The 20,963-nt window shown below is 46.7% G+C and overlaps 2 protein-coding genes across 2 annotated transcripts; one reads left to right on the top strand and one right to left on the bottom strand.

Moving 5' to 3' along the window:
- The first annotated feature begins 1,516 nt into the window (after positions 1-1,516).
- On the top strand, positions 1,517-6,000 carry prf1.5 (perforin 1.5). The gene is made up of 3 exons (XM_083674223.1): positions 1,517-1,811; positions 3,651-3,922; positions 4,439-6,000. The coding sequence occupies exons 1-3, from the start codon at positions 1,542-1,544 to the stop codon at positions 5,460-5,462; spliced, it is 1,566 nt and encodes a 521-aa protein (XP_083530349.1). The 5' UTR covers positions 1,517-1,541; the 3' UTR covers positions 5,463-6,000.
- A 153-nt stretch (positions 6,001-6,153) lies between these two features.
- Positions 6,154-20,922, bottom strand: smarcad1a (SNF2 related chromatin remodeling ATPase with DExD box 1a). The gene is made up of 23 exons (XM_083673448.1): positions 20,525-20,922; positions 20,098-20,230; positions 19,706-19,862; positions 19,440-19,506; positions 18,736-18,836; positions 18,040-18,147; positions 17,690-17,768; positions 16,862-17,520; positions 13,745-13,944; positions 13,203-13,293; positions 12,503-12,602; positions 12,201-12,260; positions 11,921-11,996; positions 10,924-11,059; positions 10,303-10,434; positions 9,878-9,973; positions 9,636-9,753; positions 9,294-9,409; positions 8,934-9,122; positions 8,424-8,542; positions 7,919-8,101; positions 7,574-7,683; positions 6,154-7,335 (listed from the first exon to the last, which is right to left on the bottom strand). Exons 1-23 carry the CDS (start codon positions 20,631-20,633, stop codon positions 7,274-7,276), a joined length of 3,201 nt encoding a protein of 1,066 aa, XP_083529574.1. The 5' UTR covers positions 20,634-20,922; the 3' UTR covers positions 6,154-7,273.
- Between the last annotated feature and the right edge of the window lie 41 nt (positions 20,923-20,963).

Here is a 20,963-nt window from a genome sequence, read left to right as displayed (position 1 = left end):
ATACCATCATTAAAGGGACTGCTTTTGGAGTAACACAAAAAATATAGACCTATGCATTTTTCATGCAATGAGCATTCAATCCTCAACATTATTCAACACTAACATAATACATTACCAGACACTATTGGGCATTACTCCCTCTTCACCTACGACTGCACACCTGTACATGGCTCAAACACCATTGTTAAGTTTGCAGACGACACAACGGTGATCGGTCTCATCAGCAACAACGATGAGTCGGCCTACAGGGAGGAGGTCCAGCACCTAACAGTGTGGTGCAACGACAATAACCTGGCTCTCAACACCAAGAAGACCAAAGAACTCATTGTGGACTTCAGGAAGTCTAAAGCTGGCGCACACACCCCCATCCTCATCAACGGGACTGAGGTGGAGCGAGTCACCAGCTTCAAGTTTCTGGGTGTCCACATCTCTGAGGACCTCTCCTGGACCCTCAACACCTCCACCCTGATAAAGAAGGCTCACCAGCGTCTCTTCTTCCTGAGGAGACTAAAGAAGGTCCATCTATCTCCTCAGATCCTGGTGAACTTCTACCGCTGCACCATCAAGAGTATCCTTACCAACTGTGTCACAGTATGGTATGGCAACTGCTCGGCATCGGACCGGAAAGCACTGCAGAGGGTGGTGAAAACTGCCCAACGCATCACCGGTTCCTCACTCCCCTCCATCGAGGCTGTCCAGGGCAAACGATGCTTGCGTAAGGCACGCAGCATCGTCAAGGACATCTCTCACCCCAACCATAGACTTTTCACCCCACTCCCCTCCGGGAGGCGCTACAGGTCTCTCCGCACCCGAACCAGTAGGTTCAGAGGCAGCTTCTTCCCTGCGGCTGTCACCCTGCTGAACACGAACACTACACCTACCTGACAACCTACTACCCCCGCAACCCCCACCACCCCCCCCCCCCCCCCCCCCACCCGGACAATTGCACTATTGCACTATTACTCCCCTCCCCTGCTCTTACTCAATACCACTGCTCTTCTGTACATACCTGTCCATACTGTTCATACTGTTCATAATGCACATAATGCACATATCCTATATTTTCTTTAATACTACTGCACATACTGTACATACTTGTTTATACGGCATTCCATATTTATATTTATTCTGCATCTACCTCATGTTACTGTTAATACATATATACTGCTAGACTGCATTACCCATACAGCTCATATGCTGCTACACTGCTCATACTGTAACTATTTATTCTGCTATAATGCTACTGCTACTCACATACTGCTATACTGCACTGCTATATTATACTGCTTATACTATACTATATTATACTGCACTACTACTGATCATATATTGCACTACCTGTAAATACTGTTCATTGCACTTTCTGCTATTTTGCACTTCTGGTTAAACTGCATTTCGTTGTCTCTGTACTTGTACTCTGCACAATGACAATAAAGTTGAATCTAATCTAATCTAATCTATTGGCAGTACTAGAAGTCATGGCATGACATGTCATCATATCTCTCTCCCTGTTCCCCATAACGCTGTACATTCCAGTAACCATGGCGACCGAGGGGTTCCGGCGAAGGCTCTTCCTGTTAACCCTCGCCCTGCCGGTCGTGGTGCAGTGGCTTGGGACCACCAGTGCCTGCAGGACCGGCTCGGGGTCTGAGTGCGAGAAAGCCCCCTTCGTACCGGGCTACAACCTGGCTGGGGAGGGCTTCGACGTGGTCCGCATGCGGCGTAAAGGGGCCTACGTCATCAACGTGAAAGCCCACCTTAATGACAACCACACCTGTACGCTCTGTGAGAACCGCTTCCAGGGGAGACAGGTAGGTACTGAGGCTATATTCGCTGCTAGAAAACGATGTATTTTATAACGCTTAGTGATAAAAAAAAATAAAAAAATAAAGAAAGAAAAACGAAGGACCCACTTCAATCAATTGTGTGAGTGTGTGAGCGTGTGTGTTTGTGTGTGTGTGTGTGTGCGCGCGCGCGCGTGAGTGTGTGTGTGTGTGTGTGTGTGTGTGCGTGTAGCCGGTGGGCTGCGACTATACTAGTGATGGAGGGATGCGTTGTGTTCTGATGCTGGTGTATAAAAGGAGGAGAACTGGAGGGTTCGGGGTCTTACCTGGATTATCAAAAAAGCATAAAACAGATTACACTCAATGGTATGGTGTGGCATGGCATGGCAATAGTACACAGCTAGCTCCCCTCTCGGTCAGATGTTACTATACTCTCTATATACACTCACCGGCCACTTTATTAGGTACACCTTGCTAGTACTGGGTTGGACCTCCTTTTGTAGCCCATCTGCTTCAAGGTTCGACGTGTTGTATGTTCAGCGATGGTCTTCTGCATACCTTGGTTGTAACGAGTGGTTATTTGAGTTACTGTTGCCTTTCTATCATCTCAAACCAGTCTGGCCATTCTCCTCTGACCTCTGGGATCAACAAGGCATTTTTGCCCAGAGAACTGCCGCTCACTGGATTTTCTCTCTCTGTAAACCCTAGAGATGGTTGTGTGTGAAAATCCCAGTAGATCAGCAGTTTCTGAAATACTCAGACCAGCCCGTCTGGCACCAATAACCATGCCACGTTCAAAGTCACTTAAATCACCTTTCTTCCACATTCTGATGCTCGGTTTGAACTTCAGCAGGTCGTCTTGACCATGTCTACATGCCAAAATGCATTGAGTTGCTGCCATGTGATTGGCTGATATTTGCGTTACCGAGCAGTTGAACAGGTGTACCTAATAAAGTGTACAGTGAGTGTACATATTATATATTGAATAATAATAATACCGACAACAGACACTTCAAATAGATTCACAATATACAGTATAATCAATAGAATGTTTCAGAAACATTTAGAAGAATAGAATGATTCAATATTGACCCATATCGTATGGCATATGAATCAAAGAGACCCTCAATTCAATAGATAATACAATAACACAACAACAAATGCAACAACAAAAAAATAGTCAATGGTATGGTGCGGTATCACAGCTGGCTCCCCTGATACAATAAATGACACAAGGAATGAAAATATAGCTGCCAATATAGCTAGCAAAGAGGAAAATGGCAACGTTATCCGCCTAACGTTAGTTTTCGCTCAGGATTTGATTTACTATTGACATGGATATTAGACATCGGATCATTACAGGAATTACAGGGCAGGTGTCAGAAATTCATTAGAATTTTGATTGATGGATCACGGATTACACAGTTTGATGGATCACGGATTACATTTCATAACTTTTTATCAATTTATATTAGGCGGAGCGGGACTTGACGCAGCTTACCTCTGGGTCAGATGTCTTGAGACTCTGACGAGAACTGTGCGCGCACGCACTGATGCGATTACAGCTGTTAGACTCACGCACGCACGCACACACACATAAAGCCCAAAACAAATACCAGGTGGAGGAGATGTATTAAGAAAAGACATCAAAAGTGAAAGAGTGATTTTGCGAAATTCATACGGTTCATATATTAATCTGTTACGTGTGTGTGTGTCTGTGCGGGTGTCTGTGCGTGCATGTGTGTGTGTGTCTGTGTGTGTGTGTGTGTGTGTGTGTGTGTGTGTGTGTGTGTGTGTGTGTGTGTGTGTGTGTGTGTGTGTGTGTGTGTGTGTGTGTGTGTAATGGCCCTACTCTCCTCTCCCTAGGTCCAGAAGCTTCCCCCCGCCGTGCTGGACTGGCGTCCGTTCAGCCGCTGCAGTAAGCAGCTGTCCAGCGCCCTCCACCACTCTGTGGACTCCCTCCTGCGGAGCTCCTCGTCCCTCATCAACAACAACTGGGGGATAGACCTGAGGCTGGACACCGTGGGCAAGGCCCTGCTGGGGGGCAGCCGCTCGGAGATGGCCAAGTTCGCCAAGGCACAACACAGCGTGGACAAGGCCACCTTCGCCACCCATGAGATCAGCTGTATCTACTACAGGTAGAGTGGCAGGTGGGTGGGTCTACAGGGAAGCTCTGCTGCTTTCATTTCCAATTTGTGGATTTGTTCTTTATTTATTCAGGGGAGCACCTATGAGACCAAGGTCTCTTTTTAAAGATGATAAATGTGTTTACTAGAGCTACAGTATTTAACTGTGACTGAATTTTACAGCTGGATCTAATACCTTGATGTTACTCATTAGGCCAAATCATATCTGTCTTATATGGGGTATCTGCTGTCATGCCTTAAATAGCCACTACTAACTTCAGCTAACTTTAGCCACCGCTAACAAAAAAATCAATACATGTGTATAGGATCAAGAGACAGCGTTCAACATTTGTGGCCAAATCACCACAAAGTAACTACCAACCAACTCAGAAAAGTTTATTTGAGTTGATTTGGCCATGCAATTTTGAACTTTGTCTCTTGATCCATTCACACCCATAGATTTTTTGTAGTGATCCTGTATCAAATACTTTGATTGAAACTTGCCTTTTTCTTGTTGTTTTTACTCAGTTACCGGCTGGCTGACCACCCTGAGATCAGCACTGAGTTTGCCAAACACCTGAAGAGACTCCCTCGTAGCTATGACAACAAGAGCCGACCCCTCTACCGTCGGATGATTGACACCTACGGCACCCACTACATCCGCCAGGTCCAGCTCGGGGGGCGGGTCCGACGGGTCACCGCCTTCCGCACGTGCCTGGCAACCCTGAAGGGCTTCTCTGAGTCGGAGATAAAGAACTGCTTAAACATCGAGCTGAAGATGACCTTGGGCTTCCTCCCTGCCAACGGCTCCTTCTCCAACAAGTGTGACGACCTTCTGAAGGGAAACATGAGCATGGGCTTCTACCAAGGCTTCATGACCCACAATATAGAGGTCCTGGGAGGGGAGAAGTACTTCCCAGACATCCTGTACAACCAGGACCCCTCGGAGGCCTACCACAGATGGATGAACAGTCTGCACGACAACCCAGACGTCGTCTCCTACGCCATCTTCCCTCTCCACAACCTCGTGGACGACCCTGAGGTCAGCGGCAACCTGAGGAGGACCGTCACAGAGTACATTGAGGAGAACAAGCTCCCTCTAGACGAAAACGGGGCGAAGACCTGCTCCCCAACCGCCAACCTGGATCACAACTGCTGCCCCCTACGGGCCGGCCGCGGTACTCTGAGGGTGGAGGTCCACAGGGCTGCCGGCCTGAAGGCAGACATGTTCACGAAGACAGACGCCTATGTGAAGATCTGGTACAATGGCTTGTACGAGGAGACAGACACCGTCATGGATGACAACAACCCCTGGTGGAATGCGACGTATAACTTTGGCTCGGTGGAGTTTGGACACCAGTTGACGTTCGAGGTGTGGGACAGGGACGTGCTGTATAATGATATGGCTGGGAGGTGTGTGGTGTACCCCGAGAGAGGAACTCACTCCCACGGCTGTCAGCTGAGCAAAGGGATCATGTACTTCACCTACAGCTCCCAGTGTGATGCTCACCTGACGGGTTACAGGTGCGGACGGTACTCTCCAACTGCTTGATAGGTTAGGCTGACAAATACACCTGCATCATCTCCAATTTTACAGTAAATGGATTTTTTTTTTTTTTTTACGACCAGGTGGCATAAAATGGCTGCTAGGTGTTGTTATTTATCAAAGTGTAAAATATGATCAATTATTGTAAAAAAAGGTTCGGGAGGAGAGCTTTTAGCAGTCAAAATGACCTATTCAATCTACAACCCTGCCTCACACGTACACTTGCACCCAAACTAGCTGATCGCCCACACACATTTCATAACCAGCCACATGCTATACATACCTCACTTCCCTGCGTCAGTCAGTCCAACATTCAACCTCCACTTCTCCTTTTTCTACTGTGGGTCTGTGTGAGTTGACTGTGATTTTTTTCTTCAAATGTGAGTATGAAAATATAAAAGAATGTACTGTAGGCCTGGTCAAAGTGTAAAATATTTCTTTAGAAAAATCTTAATGTGTTGGTCAATATAATGACCAATGTATCAATTGGTCTTATAGTATGCTAATTTCTGTGGAGATCAGTACTTTTTACATTCGCACATGACTAAATAAAAGAGTTATAACCATTAAATAAAAATGTGTTCATGATCTGAAGTAGGCCTACTTGCTGTCTCAATGTTTTGTAATGTGACACATTTACAAACAAATCACTTGTTTACTTCTAAACAAAAACACCAACACGAGGACAACAAATATTGAAATCTTTATTCAATTTCTAGACAAACCTGTCCATAACAAGAACATACAAAAAATACAAACAACAAAGTAACAGCTTCAAACAAGAAGGTACAAGACTCGTCACGATACAGTACATCAACAGAGTAGCTCTGTTCACACGGCTGAATCTCAAGTCCTTCCTTGATTCCTTGCTACCTTGCCTCCCCTCTCTCCTTGCCTCCTTCTCAAAATGCATTGGAGTGGAAGACCCAACTTTTCTACCCTTGGAGCTCTTATCCTCCTTTCCTTGAGAAGGACGCAAGGAGAGAGGATGCAAGGAATCGAGGAAAGACCAAGTTTCGGCCCCATGTGTCTGTCCTCTGCAGGACATAAAGCGGCACATTTCATCCACTAGGTCCCAATGGTCTCTCCTCTGTTCTCTCCTCACATCCTCCCCCCTTCTTTTCCTCAAGGAAACCCTATATCTTTATTCCTCTGACGCGTTTTCAGGAAGAGACGAGGACAGGAGACGAGGAACAGAGGAGAGACTATTGTGACACAGTGTCTATCTTAGGGACATTCATCTCAACAACATTATCATTGCCTAACAGCCAATGCCAACAACCAGGGGGTTTGGGTTTGTTTCTCCCAACATAGCACTATGATCCTTTTTACCAGTAACATGCTCTTGATTCAGCTTGTCCTGATTTGTTTTTGGGACAACTCCATTGGTTCCATCAAACCTGGGCAAGCTAAATAAAGCGCAAGTATTTTAAAACATCCGACATGACCGGTATTCAAAATACTATTTAGCCTCTTTTGAGTGCTAGAAAAGCGCTATAGAAGATCATTGTACAGTTTTATCATCTGGGACCCAGGTCAGTCCAGCTTAGATTACATGGCGTGGACCGAGACGTTCTGATTTGACGTGAGCAGGCAGAGAGAAGCCCAGTGGCACACGCACGCACGCGCATGCGCACGCACACACACACGCGCGCGCGCGCGCACACACACACACACACACACACACACACACACATACACGCATACACACACGGTGTCCAGCAGAGGATTCAAGTATCCGTGGCAGGTTTCAGTTGGCCTGGGGTTAGGGTTAGAGGATGATCAAGGCTATGGTTCTCAGGGGTGCTCCAGGGCTCTCACAAGCTCAGAGAAGCCTTCAGGAGCGAGGCCATGTCCTCAGGCATGGCACCCTCATCACCTGGAGGTGGAGAGAGACAACATAATAAGCTGAAGGCCTTTTCCTGAATTAATAAATAACTTCATTAATAAATCATTAACACTTTTTAGAGTGCGGACCAGCTACATTCATTTAAAGAATTGCGAGAACGGGTAGAGAGAGAGAGAGAGAGAGAGAGCGAGAGAGAGAGAAAGAAAGAGGAAGCCTGTGTGTGCATGTGTGGGAGAAAGTATGTGTGTGTGTGTGTGTAGCTCCTTACCTTCCTCGGAAGCAGTCATGTCCTGCTCTAGTTTGAGTTTTTTCTGTCCCAGACTCAGCATGCAGTCCTCTATGGTACCCTTACTGATCAGCTTGACCACCTTCACCGTCCTGCAGACGGAGATGGATAGTTTTAGCTCCTCAGCAACAATAGTGTGTGTGTGTGCGTGCGTGTATGTATGTATATATGTATGTGTGTGTGTATATATATATATATATGCATGTAGAATGCAAGAACGGTGTAGAGAAAGAGAGACAGAGGAAGTCTGTGTGTGTGTGTGTGTGTGTGTGAGAGAGTGTGAGTGTGAGAGAGAGTGTGTGTGTGTGTGTGTGTGTGTCGTCTTACCTGGTCTGGCCCACCCTGTGACAGCGGTCCTCGGCCTGTTTGTCGTTATAGGGGTTGCAGTCGATGTCGTGGAGGATGACCACGTTGGCGGAGGTCAGGTTGATGCCCAGGCCGCCCGCCCGCGTCGACAGCAGGAACACAAAGATGTCTGTGTCGGTGTTGTACTCATCGATCAGGACTATCCTGTTACAACACACAGACATGGGCCAGGGCGTTAGAGATGGCTGGACGCATTTTCAACGTACTCCATTATGAAATACACTGATAGACTTTCTCTACGTATTAACACTGGATTGCTATTTTGGACATAGTTTCAAGTTTATTTAGTTTAAAAGTGCATTTTCACACCAAGGTCTCAACACACCGGCACCATCTATTTTTCCCGTTTTACTCTGTGCTCACCTTTCCCATTCCATTGGGGCTGAGGCCTACAGTATGTTACCATGACAAAGGCTAGTATACAGCATGTCTGTACAGAGCCCACTGGTTGGAAGTGGTATCTGACCTGTCAGCGATGGGTGTGGATCCGTCCAGCCGTACGTAGCGATGTCCCAGGTGTTTCATCAGGATCTCCACGATGTCCAGCATCATGGTGAACTGGCTGAACAGAACCACCCTGTCCCCCTGTGTAGAGAAACACAGTCACAACACCAAACAGCCAAAGAGGGAGCTCAAAAAGGAGCAAAGGACAAGACCAGACTGACGTCACACTGTAGTGAAAAGAACTCAAGAGGAAGCTCAAAGAATTTAAGTGTCAAGGATAATACATAAAGATAATTATTTTTGCATGGCAATAATATACATGTAATATACATATGGATTCATGTCTTAAACCGTACAATGTTTTCTGAGACTAAAACTATTTATGGAAACATGTCAATTACAAACATGTCTTGAGTTACCATGGGTTTCCGTGATCTACATATTGTACAGATTATGGATTCAATCGCCACAGCCAGTGATGTTGAGCCTGGATCACAACAACAACAACATTATTAACCTCTGTCCCCCTCACCTTGTCCTGGAGCGTGGCCAGCAGCTGTGTGAGCAGGGAGAACTTCCCAGAGTCCAACAGGTGTTCCTTGTCCAACTGGTAGCTGCTCAGAGACAGGTACTGCTGACACAGGCGATGCAGCTCAAAGTCTGACATCACTTCCATGTCCTCCTGGATCAGGGCTGCATCCGCGTCAAAGTGGGTGGGCTCCTAGGAGGGGGAGGGGGAGGTGTGTCAGTGCTGAGCTGGGACAAAAGCCTGCAGCACTGCGGCTCTTCAGCACCAGGAATGAGGATCACTGCCCTTAACTATCTGCCCTGAGTGGGTTAAATAATCTAATTGAATTGTATAGGAGGGAGACATCCAAACAGAAGGTCGAACCTTGAGCATGAGACGACTCATGGCCTTGAGCCTGTCGGTGGTGTAGTACTGTCTGTGAAGAAGAGGATGGTTGGCCATCTTCCTCAGCTGCATCATCACGTTACACAGCTCTCGTTCTATAGGGAGGGGGAAGATGGAGGGAACATGGGAGGACGGAGTGAGAGAGAGAGAGAGAGAGAGAGAGAGAGAGAGAGTATTTTTCAATTAATCAATCCAATAATCTAACCCATCCCTAGTACTCCAGCCTCCTCTAATGCCCTCTACAGGCAATGTTCCATGACATCATCCATCCTTGCCTCCTTCTCAAAACTGCCTCCCTGTAGAGGAGGCTGGAGTACTCACTCTCTCCGAAGGCCGACTTCTTCAGTTTGCAGACGAGGTTTTGGTAGAGCTGCTGCTGCTTGTCACTCATTGGGCAGAACTCTAGCTTCTCCTCCTTGGCTGGCAGCTGCTGCAGGACCTGGGACACACACACATTAGAATGTAGGTACACACACACACACACACACCTTTACATATCATCTTATAAACCTGTGACACACACATCTAAACAGCACCTAGTAAACCCTTGTTAGAGTCCCTACCTCACTCTTGACTCGTCTGAGGATGAAAGGCGTCATGATGAGTTTGGCCTGAGCGATCCTGTCCCTCTCGAAACGACTCTGTTCCTCATGGGGTTTCTGACACACACACACACACACACACACACACACACACACACACACGGTTGATACAATGTTAGCAGGATTCAAACCCACAGCCCTGGCAGTGCTAGTGTCATGCTCTGCCAACCAGTGGAGGCTGCTGGAGGTAGAAATAGGAGCCACACACACCAGACTAAATGAAAAGTTTAGGACCAACGCTACACAGGATGATACATCCAGTTCTTAGGTATCTGCGTCTAGGGCTCCAGATTTTACCATGGAGAACATTGTGGCTATCTGGGTTTGGGTTAATGCAGGGTTCAGGGTTGCCAGATTAGGGTTAGGGCAGGGTTGCCAGGTCTTACCATAGAGAACATCTTGGCGATCTGTGTGGTGCTGCTGGAGAACATGGAGGGCATGATGAAGTTGAGCAGAGACATGAGCTCCAACAGGTTGTTCTGGAGGGGGGTGCCTGTCAGGAGCAACCGGTGCTCAGCCTGGGGAGGGGGGGGGGGGGAGGGAGGGAGGGAGGGAGGGAAAAGGGCAGAGGGAAAGGGAGTGGGGGAGAGGGCCAGAGAGAGGGAGGGAGGAGAGGGAGAGGGGCAGAGGGAGGGGGCAGAGAGGAGATGGAGACATTAAAACCACGGTATTAAACTGCTGCCATGCTTCAATATCCAACGGCATGTTTAATCTTTAATATCCTGCTGCTGGAGGCAGCGTGGCTCCAGACTGGCCTGTGCTTCAACCACATCTACTGCTGTCACGCAAACATGTTTGTGAAGACAACACAGAACCGTTGGCTAAAACACACAGATATGGAGTCAGGTTAGTTACAGTAGTCCTGGTCTTTCTATTCTCAATGAGTAGTCAGATACAACAATAAACCAATAACAGTGTTATCAATTATAATTATTATACATATAAATAATAATAATAATAATAACAATAATAATAAAATAAAATAATACTAATGGGGGTGCACTAACGTTGATGGCCATGAGGTGGCGGTAGCGAAGGGAGTTCATGTTCTTGAGCATGTGGCCCTCGTCGAAGATGGCATACTTCAGCTTCAGCTTCCGGAACAGACTGCGGTCATTGTCGTTGCCGATGGCGAGGTTGTAGCTATGGAGACGGAGATGTAAACAACAAAGGCGCCGACGTCAATACATACCAGGACGGAACACTGGGGTAGTCGCGGCTAAATCAAGGAGCACACGTGTAATCAGGTTGTTATTAACTGACACAGTGGTGACAGGGTTGTTATAAACTGACACAGTGGTGACATAGGGTTGTTATAAACTGACACAGTGGTGACAGGGTTGTTATAAACTGACACAGTGATGACACAGGGTTGTTAGTATACTGTTGTTCATTAGCTCAAAAGGATGTGTGTTGACAGACCAAACAGTACTTTAACAGGTGAGGAGGAAGGATTTAGTTGGCGATTGTTTTTGGTGACAACAACAACCAAGCAAAGGGTAGGCGCCTTTAAAGCACTGACTTTACTACAGTATAATTAAAACACTTCTGTACAACACACACACACACACCTAATTGGTAGGGCTTGAACACAGTTAAGATGTCAGCCTCCTTTCCTACTGGTGAATTCCCAGTACACAGCTAATTAACTCATCCTGGTTGTTCATTGGTGGCTTCATGTCAACAAACAGGACTGATGAAGGACCGCCTCTCACAGGCTGTGTCACGCTCGTTAATATCATTAATTAATGCATTACAGAGAGCAGTCCTAGTTCACACACTTAGTCCAGCCCATTACATCGCACCTGCACGGCTGACGAACACACACACACACACACACACACACACACACACACACACACACACACACACACACACACACACACACACACACAAACACACAGTGTAATGCTCTTTCCTTCCGCAAGAGGGCACTGTGGTACCACTGATAAGTCAGATAGGCTGACAATTAGTCTGGCAGTGTAATACAGCACAGGGACTCACGTTGACACAATGACGTTAAACTCCACCTGGTCGTTGAGAATTTCATGCCTCAGATATCGTCTGTCCTCCATTGACCCTGAACAAACAAACACACACACACACACAGAGAGAGAGAGAGAGAGAGAGAGAGAGGGTTGATACAATGTTAGCAGGAATCAATCCCACAGCCCTGGCAGTGCTAGTGTCATACTCTACCAACCAGTGGAGGCTGCTGGAAGTAGAAATAGGAGCCTGTCCTCCAACTTCTACCTCCACCAGCCTCATCTGCTACAGTACTCACCATAGTAGACTAACACCTTGATACTGGGGCACCACAGCTTCAACTCACGGACCCAGTTATCTGCAGACAGAGAGGAACCATACATCGACCAAATGTTTATTTTCACTGCCAGAAAGATGAATGAACAAATACCGCACAGTCATGCTAACATAGCAATGCACTAGTCTACTATGTCAGTATATACGTCAGCACTGTTAAAAATGGACACTGACTCATGCCAGAGCAGTTATAAACTGACATAGTGGTGACATAGAACAGTTATAAGCTCCCAGGCCATGCCAGAGTGCAGTAGAGGTGTTTACCCAGGGTGGAGGAGGGCACGGTGATGAGATGGGGGCCGTCAATGCCGTCCTGGTAAAGCTGGGCCAGGAAGGAGATGGCCTGGATGGTCTTTCCCAAACCCTGGGGAGGGACACACACACACACACACACTATTAAACATACACACTCATCAACATCTACACCAACAACAGTCTTACCCAAACCCTGACACACACACACACACACACACACACACACACACACACACACACAATTACAGAGATTTACAACAACCTGCGGGGAGGGAGGTTCTTCAGATCTAGTATAAGTTTAACACCATCTGGGCCCTGAGTCTCTTATCGGGAGTTCAATCACACCTCGGGAATCAAACATGATGAAATAAACGATACACCTTCTATGCAACGTTAAAACAACAAATCTGTCTCTCTACGATTTCTTTACTCTCTCTCTCGCTTGTGTATTCACCTGCAGTGTCTACACCCACCCACACACACCCAGTTGTCCATAAAGCGCAGCTTTGTCTGTTTTTAAACAGAGCTGGCCTACATCAAAAGTTGGTTGACAGAGAGACAGTCCAGCTATTGTCTGTCTGTCTGCCTGCCTGCCTGCCTGATGCCAACAGTTCCAGGGAGAAGCAGTTCTAGAACCGTCTAAATGGAACAGAGAGGTTCTAGAATATTCTAGAACACAGAGAGAGATGATTGACATGTTCCATCTCACCATCTCGTCAGCCAGGATGCCACTCAGCTTGTGCTGGTGCAGCAGCATGAGCCACTTCAGACCAATCAGCTGGTAGGGTTTCATCTGGAGCCTGACAACCAATCACAATAGAAAAAGATTGTTATAAACAAGACATTCCATTGATGACAGAGAATAAAGTATTTATGTGGTGTAATACACCAAATAATGGTGTATTTAGAAATCATAACTATGGGGTTCTAAGACTGATATAATATGTGGTGATAACTGCTAACATTTTATGAATAAATCCAACTGGTACAAACGTATAGCTAGATAACCACAGCCATTTTGCTTCATGTTATTGCTAGCTACTGTACAATCCGCTGTTCTTTGGCAAATGCCCGTGACACGGGTAGAAACGGGAGGACAGGCTCACTGTAATGCATGGAACGGAATAGGAATGGCATCAAAACACGATTCCTCATTCTGTTCCATGCATTACAATAAACCTGTCCTCCGATTATTTCTACCTCCCGTCAGCCTCCCCCTAGTACACAGTACAAGGTAGAAGCTGCTCTCACTGGCTGTTGAGGATGGAGGGCTGTCTTCCAGAGGTGGCGCCAGCCCGGTCCATGACCTGGGTGACGCCCTTCACCATCCGCCGGGCGATGTTCTCACACTTGGACATGAGGCCCTGGACCACCGTCCTCTCCCTGAGGACCACCCTACAGCCCTGCAGCAGGTCCAGGCTCAGGCCCTTCTCTCTGTCAAACACCTCCTTCTGTAGAGGGGAGGGGGAGGGAGGGTGGAAGAGAGAAGGGAGAGAGACAGACGGACAGAGAGCAAGAGAGAGAGACAAGAGACAGATAGGGAGTGAGGGAGAGAGACACAGAGATGGAGAGGGGAAAGCGAGAGAGAGAGAGAGAGAGACACACACACACACACACAGAGACAGACAGAGACAGAGAACATAACAATTAGAACCATGTAACGTTTCACAAACCACTCAATGTCTCGCATCTGTGTTAACACGATAACAAAACATCCAGGCACTTATTTCCATCAGTGCATGGCGAACACAAACACTGAGTCATGGACCAGTTGCTAGGTCTGTCATGGTCAGGCACCGCGGTACAGTTAGGCGCCCAACTGAAGTCATGCCACAGGCAGATACCATCTGGACCTGGGGTTGGTGGAGACGGGCCAGGTTTGTATCGGTTTGTGGTTTTCACTTCGTAGGTGATGAGAGATGCTGAGGGCGGTGGGCCACACCTGGAGACAGGTGGCCAGGTGTGGGTGCATGCACACACTTCCAAGGAACGAACGAACGAACGAACGAACGAACGAACACACGGCAGCATAGCCAGCGGTAGGGGTGGGTCATGGTGATAAACACACACCTGATAGATAGGATCACACATTTTTACGTATGGGGAAGTTATACAAAGAGGACTCCAGCATAGCCAGTGGTGGGGCGGGTCATGTTAATACACACACACGATAGATAGGATCACACATTTTTACTATATGAATAGTGACTTTCATTAAGTGATATTAATCTCACACCGAAGCCAAAGGTTTATATGGTTTTCAGGTAACACTTAAAACAGTAATTGATCTATTCATTCATGCATCCAACTGGACACTGTGCGTGTGTGTGTGTGTGCGTGCGTGTGTGTTTACCCTGTAATGACACCCACGCCTGTAACTGATAAAAGCAGGTGAGAACTGACAATGAAAAGGTGGCAGCAGCAAACCCTGCCAGTGGCAGAAAGTGCTCCTTGCCCACAAGACATGGAATGCCATGACATCTCTATAGGACAAACACACTGACTGACTGACTGGACATATATACCAACCAAAACTCAACAGCCTATACACACACAACACTACTCCAGGTGGTTGGTGGTGCGGTGTTTTTGACCACAAACTAGTTCTGTCATATTTTCCACTTTTCTTTAACATGGGAGCATGGCCATGAAGATGGCAATCTGCAGTCTGCCCCCTCTCTTGATGAGAAGCCAAAGCTTGTTTCAACGTTGTAAGGTTTATACAGAGTATAAAGCCGTACATGTAGGGAACAGGGGAGGTAGAAAATGGAAAACGGGCTCATTGTAATGCATGGAATGGATTGAGGAACACACGTGTTTGATACCGTTTCTCATTCTGTTCCATTCATTACAAAGAGCCCATCATCCGATTTCTACCCCCAGCAGCCTCCCCTGCTGTACTGAGGAAAGCCACTCAGTTCAATATCAGCTATGCTGAAGGAGACATACCGTCAACCTCTGAACCAAGAGTGCCAAGCGTTTTACTGTATGTGGTGTTTACCTAGCAACAATACTTTGATTCACTACAAAACAAAGTGTCATCATTCATGCATTTCTGGTCACCCTTGGCATTCTAGAATGTTGAGAATTTGGGCAACTTTATTCACCCTCGGCACTGAATGAGTTAAACAGTGCAGCTATGGGTGGAAGAGCTGTAGCTTATCTTGTTCCAACCTGCTGGGTCTACCTTGCAGAGAGAACACACTCACTAAACTGTACACTACACGGCTGGAAGCATGTTGTACAACTGAGGTCACATGCTTATGTATGTGACATACATGACGTGTGTCAGCTGTTCACTTGTGACAGCTGTATGCGCAGGAACACAAAACATTTTTTCAAAAACGTGACTTTTGGAAACTTCAATAGGACACATGAACTTTGACAACCTCTTAGATTCCTCTTCCCGCTTAGCCAAACGTCTTGTTTACCTGTTGTACAAGTGAATCACCTGTGTACCTACTGGGCGATCCTAGGGCAGAAGAGAGACTCGACACAGAAACACGTCCGTTAGTGACTGCTGCTCAAAAATGCGGAAATAACAACTACCTTGAGTGCTGGGTGTTTTCATCATAAATCATATACGGTGGGCTCTCCAGACTAATGCTACCGTGACGACACGGAGCAGAGCAGTCAACGACTAGCTAGCTCACTCAGACACATGCACTCCAGACAACCCTGTCAGTGATTCTCAAACGCCAGACTTACCATCAGTCAGAGATAGATAGTCCATCTGTAGGTTAGGCTAACTAGTCCATCCTAGCTTTGAGTTCTCTCTTGACATTCACGCCTCGAAGCACACGCCTGACATGACTAGTAAGGTACATTATTAGCTGAATGAAGAGCTTAACAGAATTTCTCCAGGAAGCTTTGTAAAGTCATTCTTAATCCAGAACCTAACTGCTGTAGAAAAACCTAGCGGTTCCTGTCGATATGGTTCTTGTTCTAGAACCTTTGTGGCGAGTTCCATGTTCTAGAACGTCTTGGTGATTCTCTTCACTTTCTCCTCTCTCTCTCTCCAAAGAGCACCAAATATCCCTGCTACTGACATGAGCAGGAGCCATCGGTCCAGAACTAGTCACATGTCTGTCATGGTGCGAGGCCATTGGCTCAGAGGACAGAGAGTAGGAACCTAATATCAGTGAGAGTTTTACAGGCAAGAGAACAGGAGGAGAGGCATAAATGAAATATAAAATTATATAGAAGAAAACCAGAGAGAGTCTGCAAACCTAACCCAGATTTGATGGGGAGAATAGGGTCTGAATGACAAGAGCATATGATTGATTTGGGCCCTGTTCAAATAATGAAAAATGCATGCATGCATCTATCCATCCATCCATACTTCCTTTCTAGAAGTAACCATCTTACCAGGGCCTGCCAGGTACTGAAGGGCCTGAGTTCCATGATCTTCTGGACCTTCTTGACGGAGCACCCGGCGATGAGGGACATCTCGTCCACCGAAGCCTCCTCGAAGAACAGGAGGATCTGACCCTTCAGTGTGACGTTTCCCCCGTCCTCTGCCCCCGACTCCAGCCCCTCGCCGTCGGACGAACCCTCGAACTCGCTGCTGACCGCCTCCTCGTCCTCGTCGTCGGAGCTGCTGGCCCGGTCATCTGAGGCGCGGGCCTTCTTCTTGCGCTCCGCAGCCTCCTCCTTCGCTACGCTCGTCCCGTTGGTCAGTTTCTGGACCGTCGGCTCTTTCTGGAGCGTAAAGTTTTTCAGGGAAAAGAGAGAAGAGGAGGCAGTGGAAGTGGAGGAAGTAGAAACAGAACTAGAGGACGTCCTGGTCAGCCATTTTGAAAGGCCAGGCGAACTGCTCGGTTTCTCTTCCTCTCGGTTGCTCTTTGAGTCTCTGCTGCTGTCTTGTTTCCAGTCCCTCCGGTCCCTTCTATCCCTCCGGTCCTTTGAGTCTCCGTGCTCCTTTGAGTTTCTGGCGTCTCTGCTGTCCTTGTGCTCTCTGCTCGGTTTGGCTTCACTCTTGGCTTTGGGCTTCTTCTGCTTCATCTCAGGTGAGCTGGAGTCCTCGTCTGTAGCATCGCCAGTGTCAGGGAAAGAGAAGAGAGAGGAAAAGGGTAAATTAGCTAGTAGATTCATACTATAGGCACTGCATGAAGCACAATGATGGTGATGTTTGCACTGCATGTGGAATCAATTATTTGTGTGTGTGTGTACTCCAGTCATCTCTGGTCATCTCACCTGGGTCAGAGAACATACGTAGGACCTCCAGGGCATCATCAAAGTTCCACTCATGTTCCTGGAGAACAGCCCTCAGCTCCTGTGGAGAGACATTGGGTTACGACACACTTCACTACAACACAACTAACTAGACCTACCTCCCATCTCCCACTACTGAGCATAGATCACACACACCTCCCATCTGCCATAACTGTGTATATCGCTATTTCATTGATGTTGTGGCAGCATGTGGATTATCAAATTAATATGTAGCACATTTTTTTATTCACCCTTTCATTCATTCTTTCATCCATTCATTCACTGGACAGGTAATGTGTGGTTGCCGTGGCAATGTCAGACACCTCCCTCACCTCTTTATCCTGGTCGGGGAACTTCCTCTGCAGTTTCCTGACCATGGCTTCCTGTCTCTCCCAGCTCGGCTCCACCCCTTCCTCCTCCTCCTCATCAGAGTCCTCCGCCTGGGTAACAAGAGACAGACAATGAGGAGTTGTTGTGAACTTTGACCCCGTCCAGAAACAACCCCTTAGGTATAAGATTGAAGGTAGTAGTACCACCTTGCCCTCTGATAGGCCATGGTGGACATGATCGCCATCTTATACCTATCCAATCCTTTCAGATCTATTCAAATGTCTAGGAAGTAGGAGGTAGCTAGGGGTTGATTCTGGACAGGCCTAATGTCAGGACTCATTTTTTACCATCACCCACTTCTCAAATGCCAGAGAAATGTCAACAACACAAAACCCTTATTCACACTTCAGAGCCTAACAAGCAGAGCCGAGTTGAGCTGTACTGGAGTTGCCTGGTTACACGTCCACCAACGTTCCTGAAACGATGCTAAAAGGGACAATGTCAAAGGAAAATATCTGAGCCAGCACAGTATGGTTCAGGTCGGCCCCTGTAGTGTGTAAAGCCCCAAAGTGTAGAAATGTAGTGTAAAAGGTCTCCCTCCCTCCCTCCCTCCCTCCCTCCCTTCCATCCTCCCTCCCTCCCTTCCATCCTTCTTTCCTTCCATCCTTGCTTCCTTCCTCCTTTCCTCCCTCCCTTACCACTGATGGCCTCCTCTTCTTACTAGGCTGAGCCATGTCATTGTCCTGGGAACTGCTGGATCCATCCTGCTTTCTCTTACGTGACGTACCGCCTTCAGAACCTGGTAAACCATCAGGTTAATGTGGGTGGATGCATTCAGCATGTTAGCTTTCTTTCAAACCCACACAATACATTGAGGAGATGCCTTTGTAAAGCCAATATCAGACACAGGTTTTATATCATCAGGATATGATATAGGTTTTATATATTCATGTTGTATATTGTTGAGGACCCTGTTTGTTGAAAAATGTGGTTGTTTTTCTTGATCGTGTTTTATAATGATGTAATGATTGTTGTATGATGCATGGTTGTATATTGTGTGCATGCAGCGCTCCCTTGTATAAGAGACCTTGGTCTCAATGGGACTACCTGCCAAAATAATAACAATTAGAAGATCTACATCATGTTGTAAATACATAGGATATATCATGAGATTTGTCCTCGGTTGTATACATAGTAAGGCTATATGTATGTGGGTTTATGAGCTATATGTATGTGGTTGGGTTTATATTATGTAGTAAATGCATGTGTTTTATATAATGAGACATGTCCTAGGCTGTACATTAGGCCTATATGAGGTAGTATGGGGATAATCTAACCCTCTAGTATGAGGGTTATATTATGTTGTCATGCAGCTTATGATTGAGGTTAAAGAGAATGATACCTTTGTCACCAAACATCACCAGGCACGCGGCCACAGCACCATCCAGAGTGCTTGTTCTTTCTATCACCTGAAAACAAAGCAATCATTTTACAACACAGGCACAGTGCTTCTGAATCCACAACACTAGGCAATGGCACTGGAGCCTCTTTTAGAGACCATGGTCCATATATTTTACATTTAAGTAATTTAGAAGACACTCTATATTCTGGACAAGGAGGACTATGGTTTGATGACAACGAGCCAAAACTGATTTGCAATGTTGTTACCTCCAGCAGTTGCTTTCTATTTTGCTGAGGGAATATCTCCTGCAGTTGGGTCAGTCTCTCCTCCAGCTCTGTGCCCACCTGGTCCTCCTCCACATCGGATGTGTCTGTTACCTCCTCCTCCTTCTCCACTCTCTTAGCTGATCGCTTTACAGGGTCCCTGACAGAGAGAGATTTGCTGAATGAGACGTGGGCTATAAATGGAATGCTCCCATATGACTGTGTGTGTGTGTCATGACCTGACATTGATATGTATGTCTTTGGGTCAAAGGAAGCTGTGGTGATAGCCAGCTTAGCTACATCTTGAGTTAGGTAAGGTGGCAGCAAAATGAGACCTGAAATATCAGAATACTTCTCACAAGTAATAAGAGTAACCTCCACCAAACTGTACTTACTTCACCCTTCTTGCTAACTTAGATTCACTTGATGAATCATCATCAGAGTCACTGATGGCATCGTCAAAAACCACTCCTCGTCCGTTGGTTTTCGCAGGATTAGATTTGGATGCAGTTGTTGACGTTGATCGGGCTGTAGCATTGGGGAAAGATTGTATTAGAGATTCACCTACAAAACATAGATTGATTCACAAAGTAGCCAGCCAGCCAGCTAGCTACCAACAGCCGACAGCCATGTAAACGAGTTCGCTGACTAGCTAGTGGCTACATGTCAGCCCGCCTCGTTATCGATATGACAGGCGGCTGTTATCTGTGAACCTAGCGGGCTGAATGTCAAATGTGTTGGCTACAGTAAATGCGACGTGACACATTATTAGCAACCAGCTTCAAAGGCTATAATCTCTCTGGTAACGTTAGCCAGTCATACCTGGTTTATTCTCTTTTTCGGACTCTGGACTGGATCCGCTGAGTTTGTCCTGGTTTAACGCCGGTTTATTCTTATCAAAACGGAACCGGTCAAGATTAAATAAACTCATTTTCAAGCGACTAGTACTGTATGTGACAGCTAGCGGTAAGCTCTTTGTCTCGGCTGGTACAAAAGAGTCCTTCTTCGATTCTTTCCCCTGCCGTAAGGAATTCAATGCTAACCGGCTAACAAGAAGATCGCGCTACTGCAAGGGTCATACTGTTCAAAAGACAATGCTTTCAAACTGTCATTCGCACTTGTCTACTATCTACCTAACGAGCTAATGAATTATACAAAATATCACATTCATTTCGCTATTTACTGTAGCGTTAAAACCAGTCAATAAGGACCAATTATTTTCCCGCGAACTCCCACTGCCCCGAAGGATTGTATAATAACT

The sequence above is a fragment of the Argentina silus genome (assembly GCF_951799395.1).
Source record: "Argentina silus genome assembly, chromosome: 7".
NCBI classification, from domain to species: Eukaryota; Metazoa; Chordata; class Actinopteri; order Argentiniformes; family Argentinidae; genus Argentina; species Argentina silus.
Note: the sequence above shows the minus strand (reverse complement) of the source record. Positions and strands in the feature narration are given on the sequence as shown.

Coding starts and splice junctions, on each gene's coding strand:
- prf1.5 (XM_083674223.1), top strand. CDS start 1,542: ATGGCGACCGAGGGGTTCCGGCGAAGGCTCTTCCTGTTAACCCTCGCC. Junction 1,812..3,650: donor ACCGCTTCCAGGGGAGACAG/GTAGGTACTGAG, acceptor TCCTCTCCCTAG/GTCCAGAAGCTTCCCCCCGC. Junction 3,923..4,438: donor ATCAGCTGTATCTACTACAG/GTAGAGTGGCAG, acceptor GTTTTTACTCAG/TTACCGGCTGGCTGACCACC.
- smarcad1a (XM_083673448.1), bottom strand. CDS start 20,633: ATGAGTTTATTTAATCTTGACCGGTTCCGTTTTGATAAGAATAAACCG. Junction 9,123..9,293: donor TGAGTCGTCTCATGCTCAAG/GTTCGACCTTCT, acceptor TCCCCCTCCTAG/GAGCCCACCCACTTTGACGC. Junction 8,543..8,933: donor TGGCCACGCTCCAGGACAAG/GTGAGGGGGACA, acceptor TTCTCTACACAG/GGGGACAGGGTGGTTCTGTT.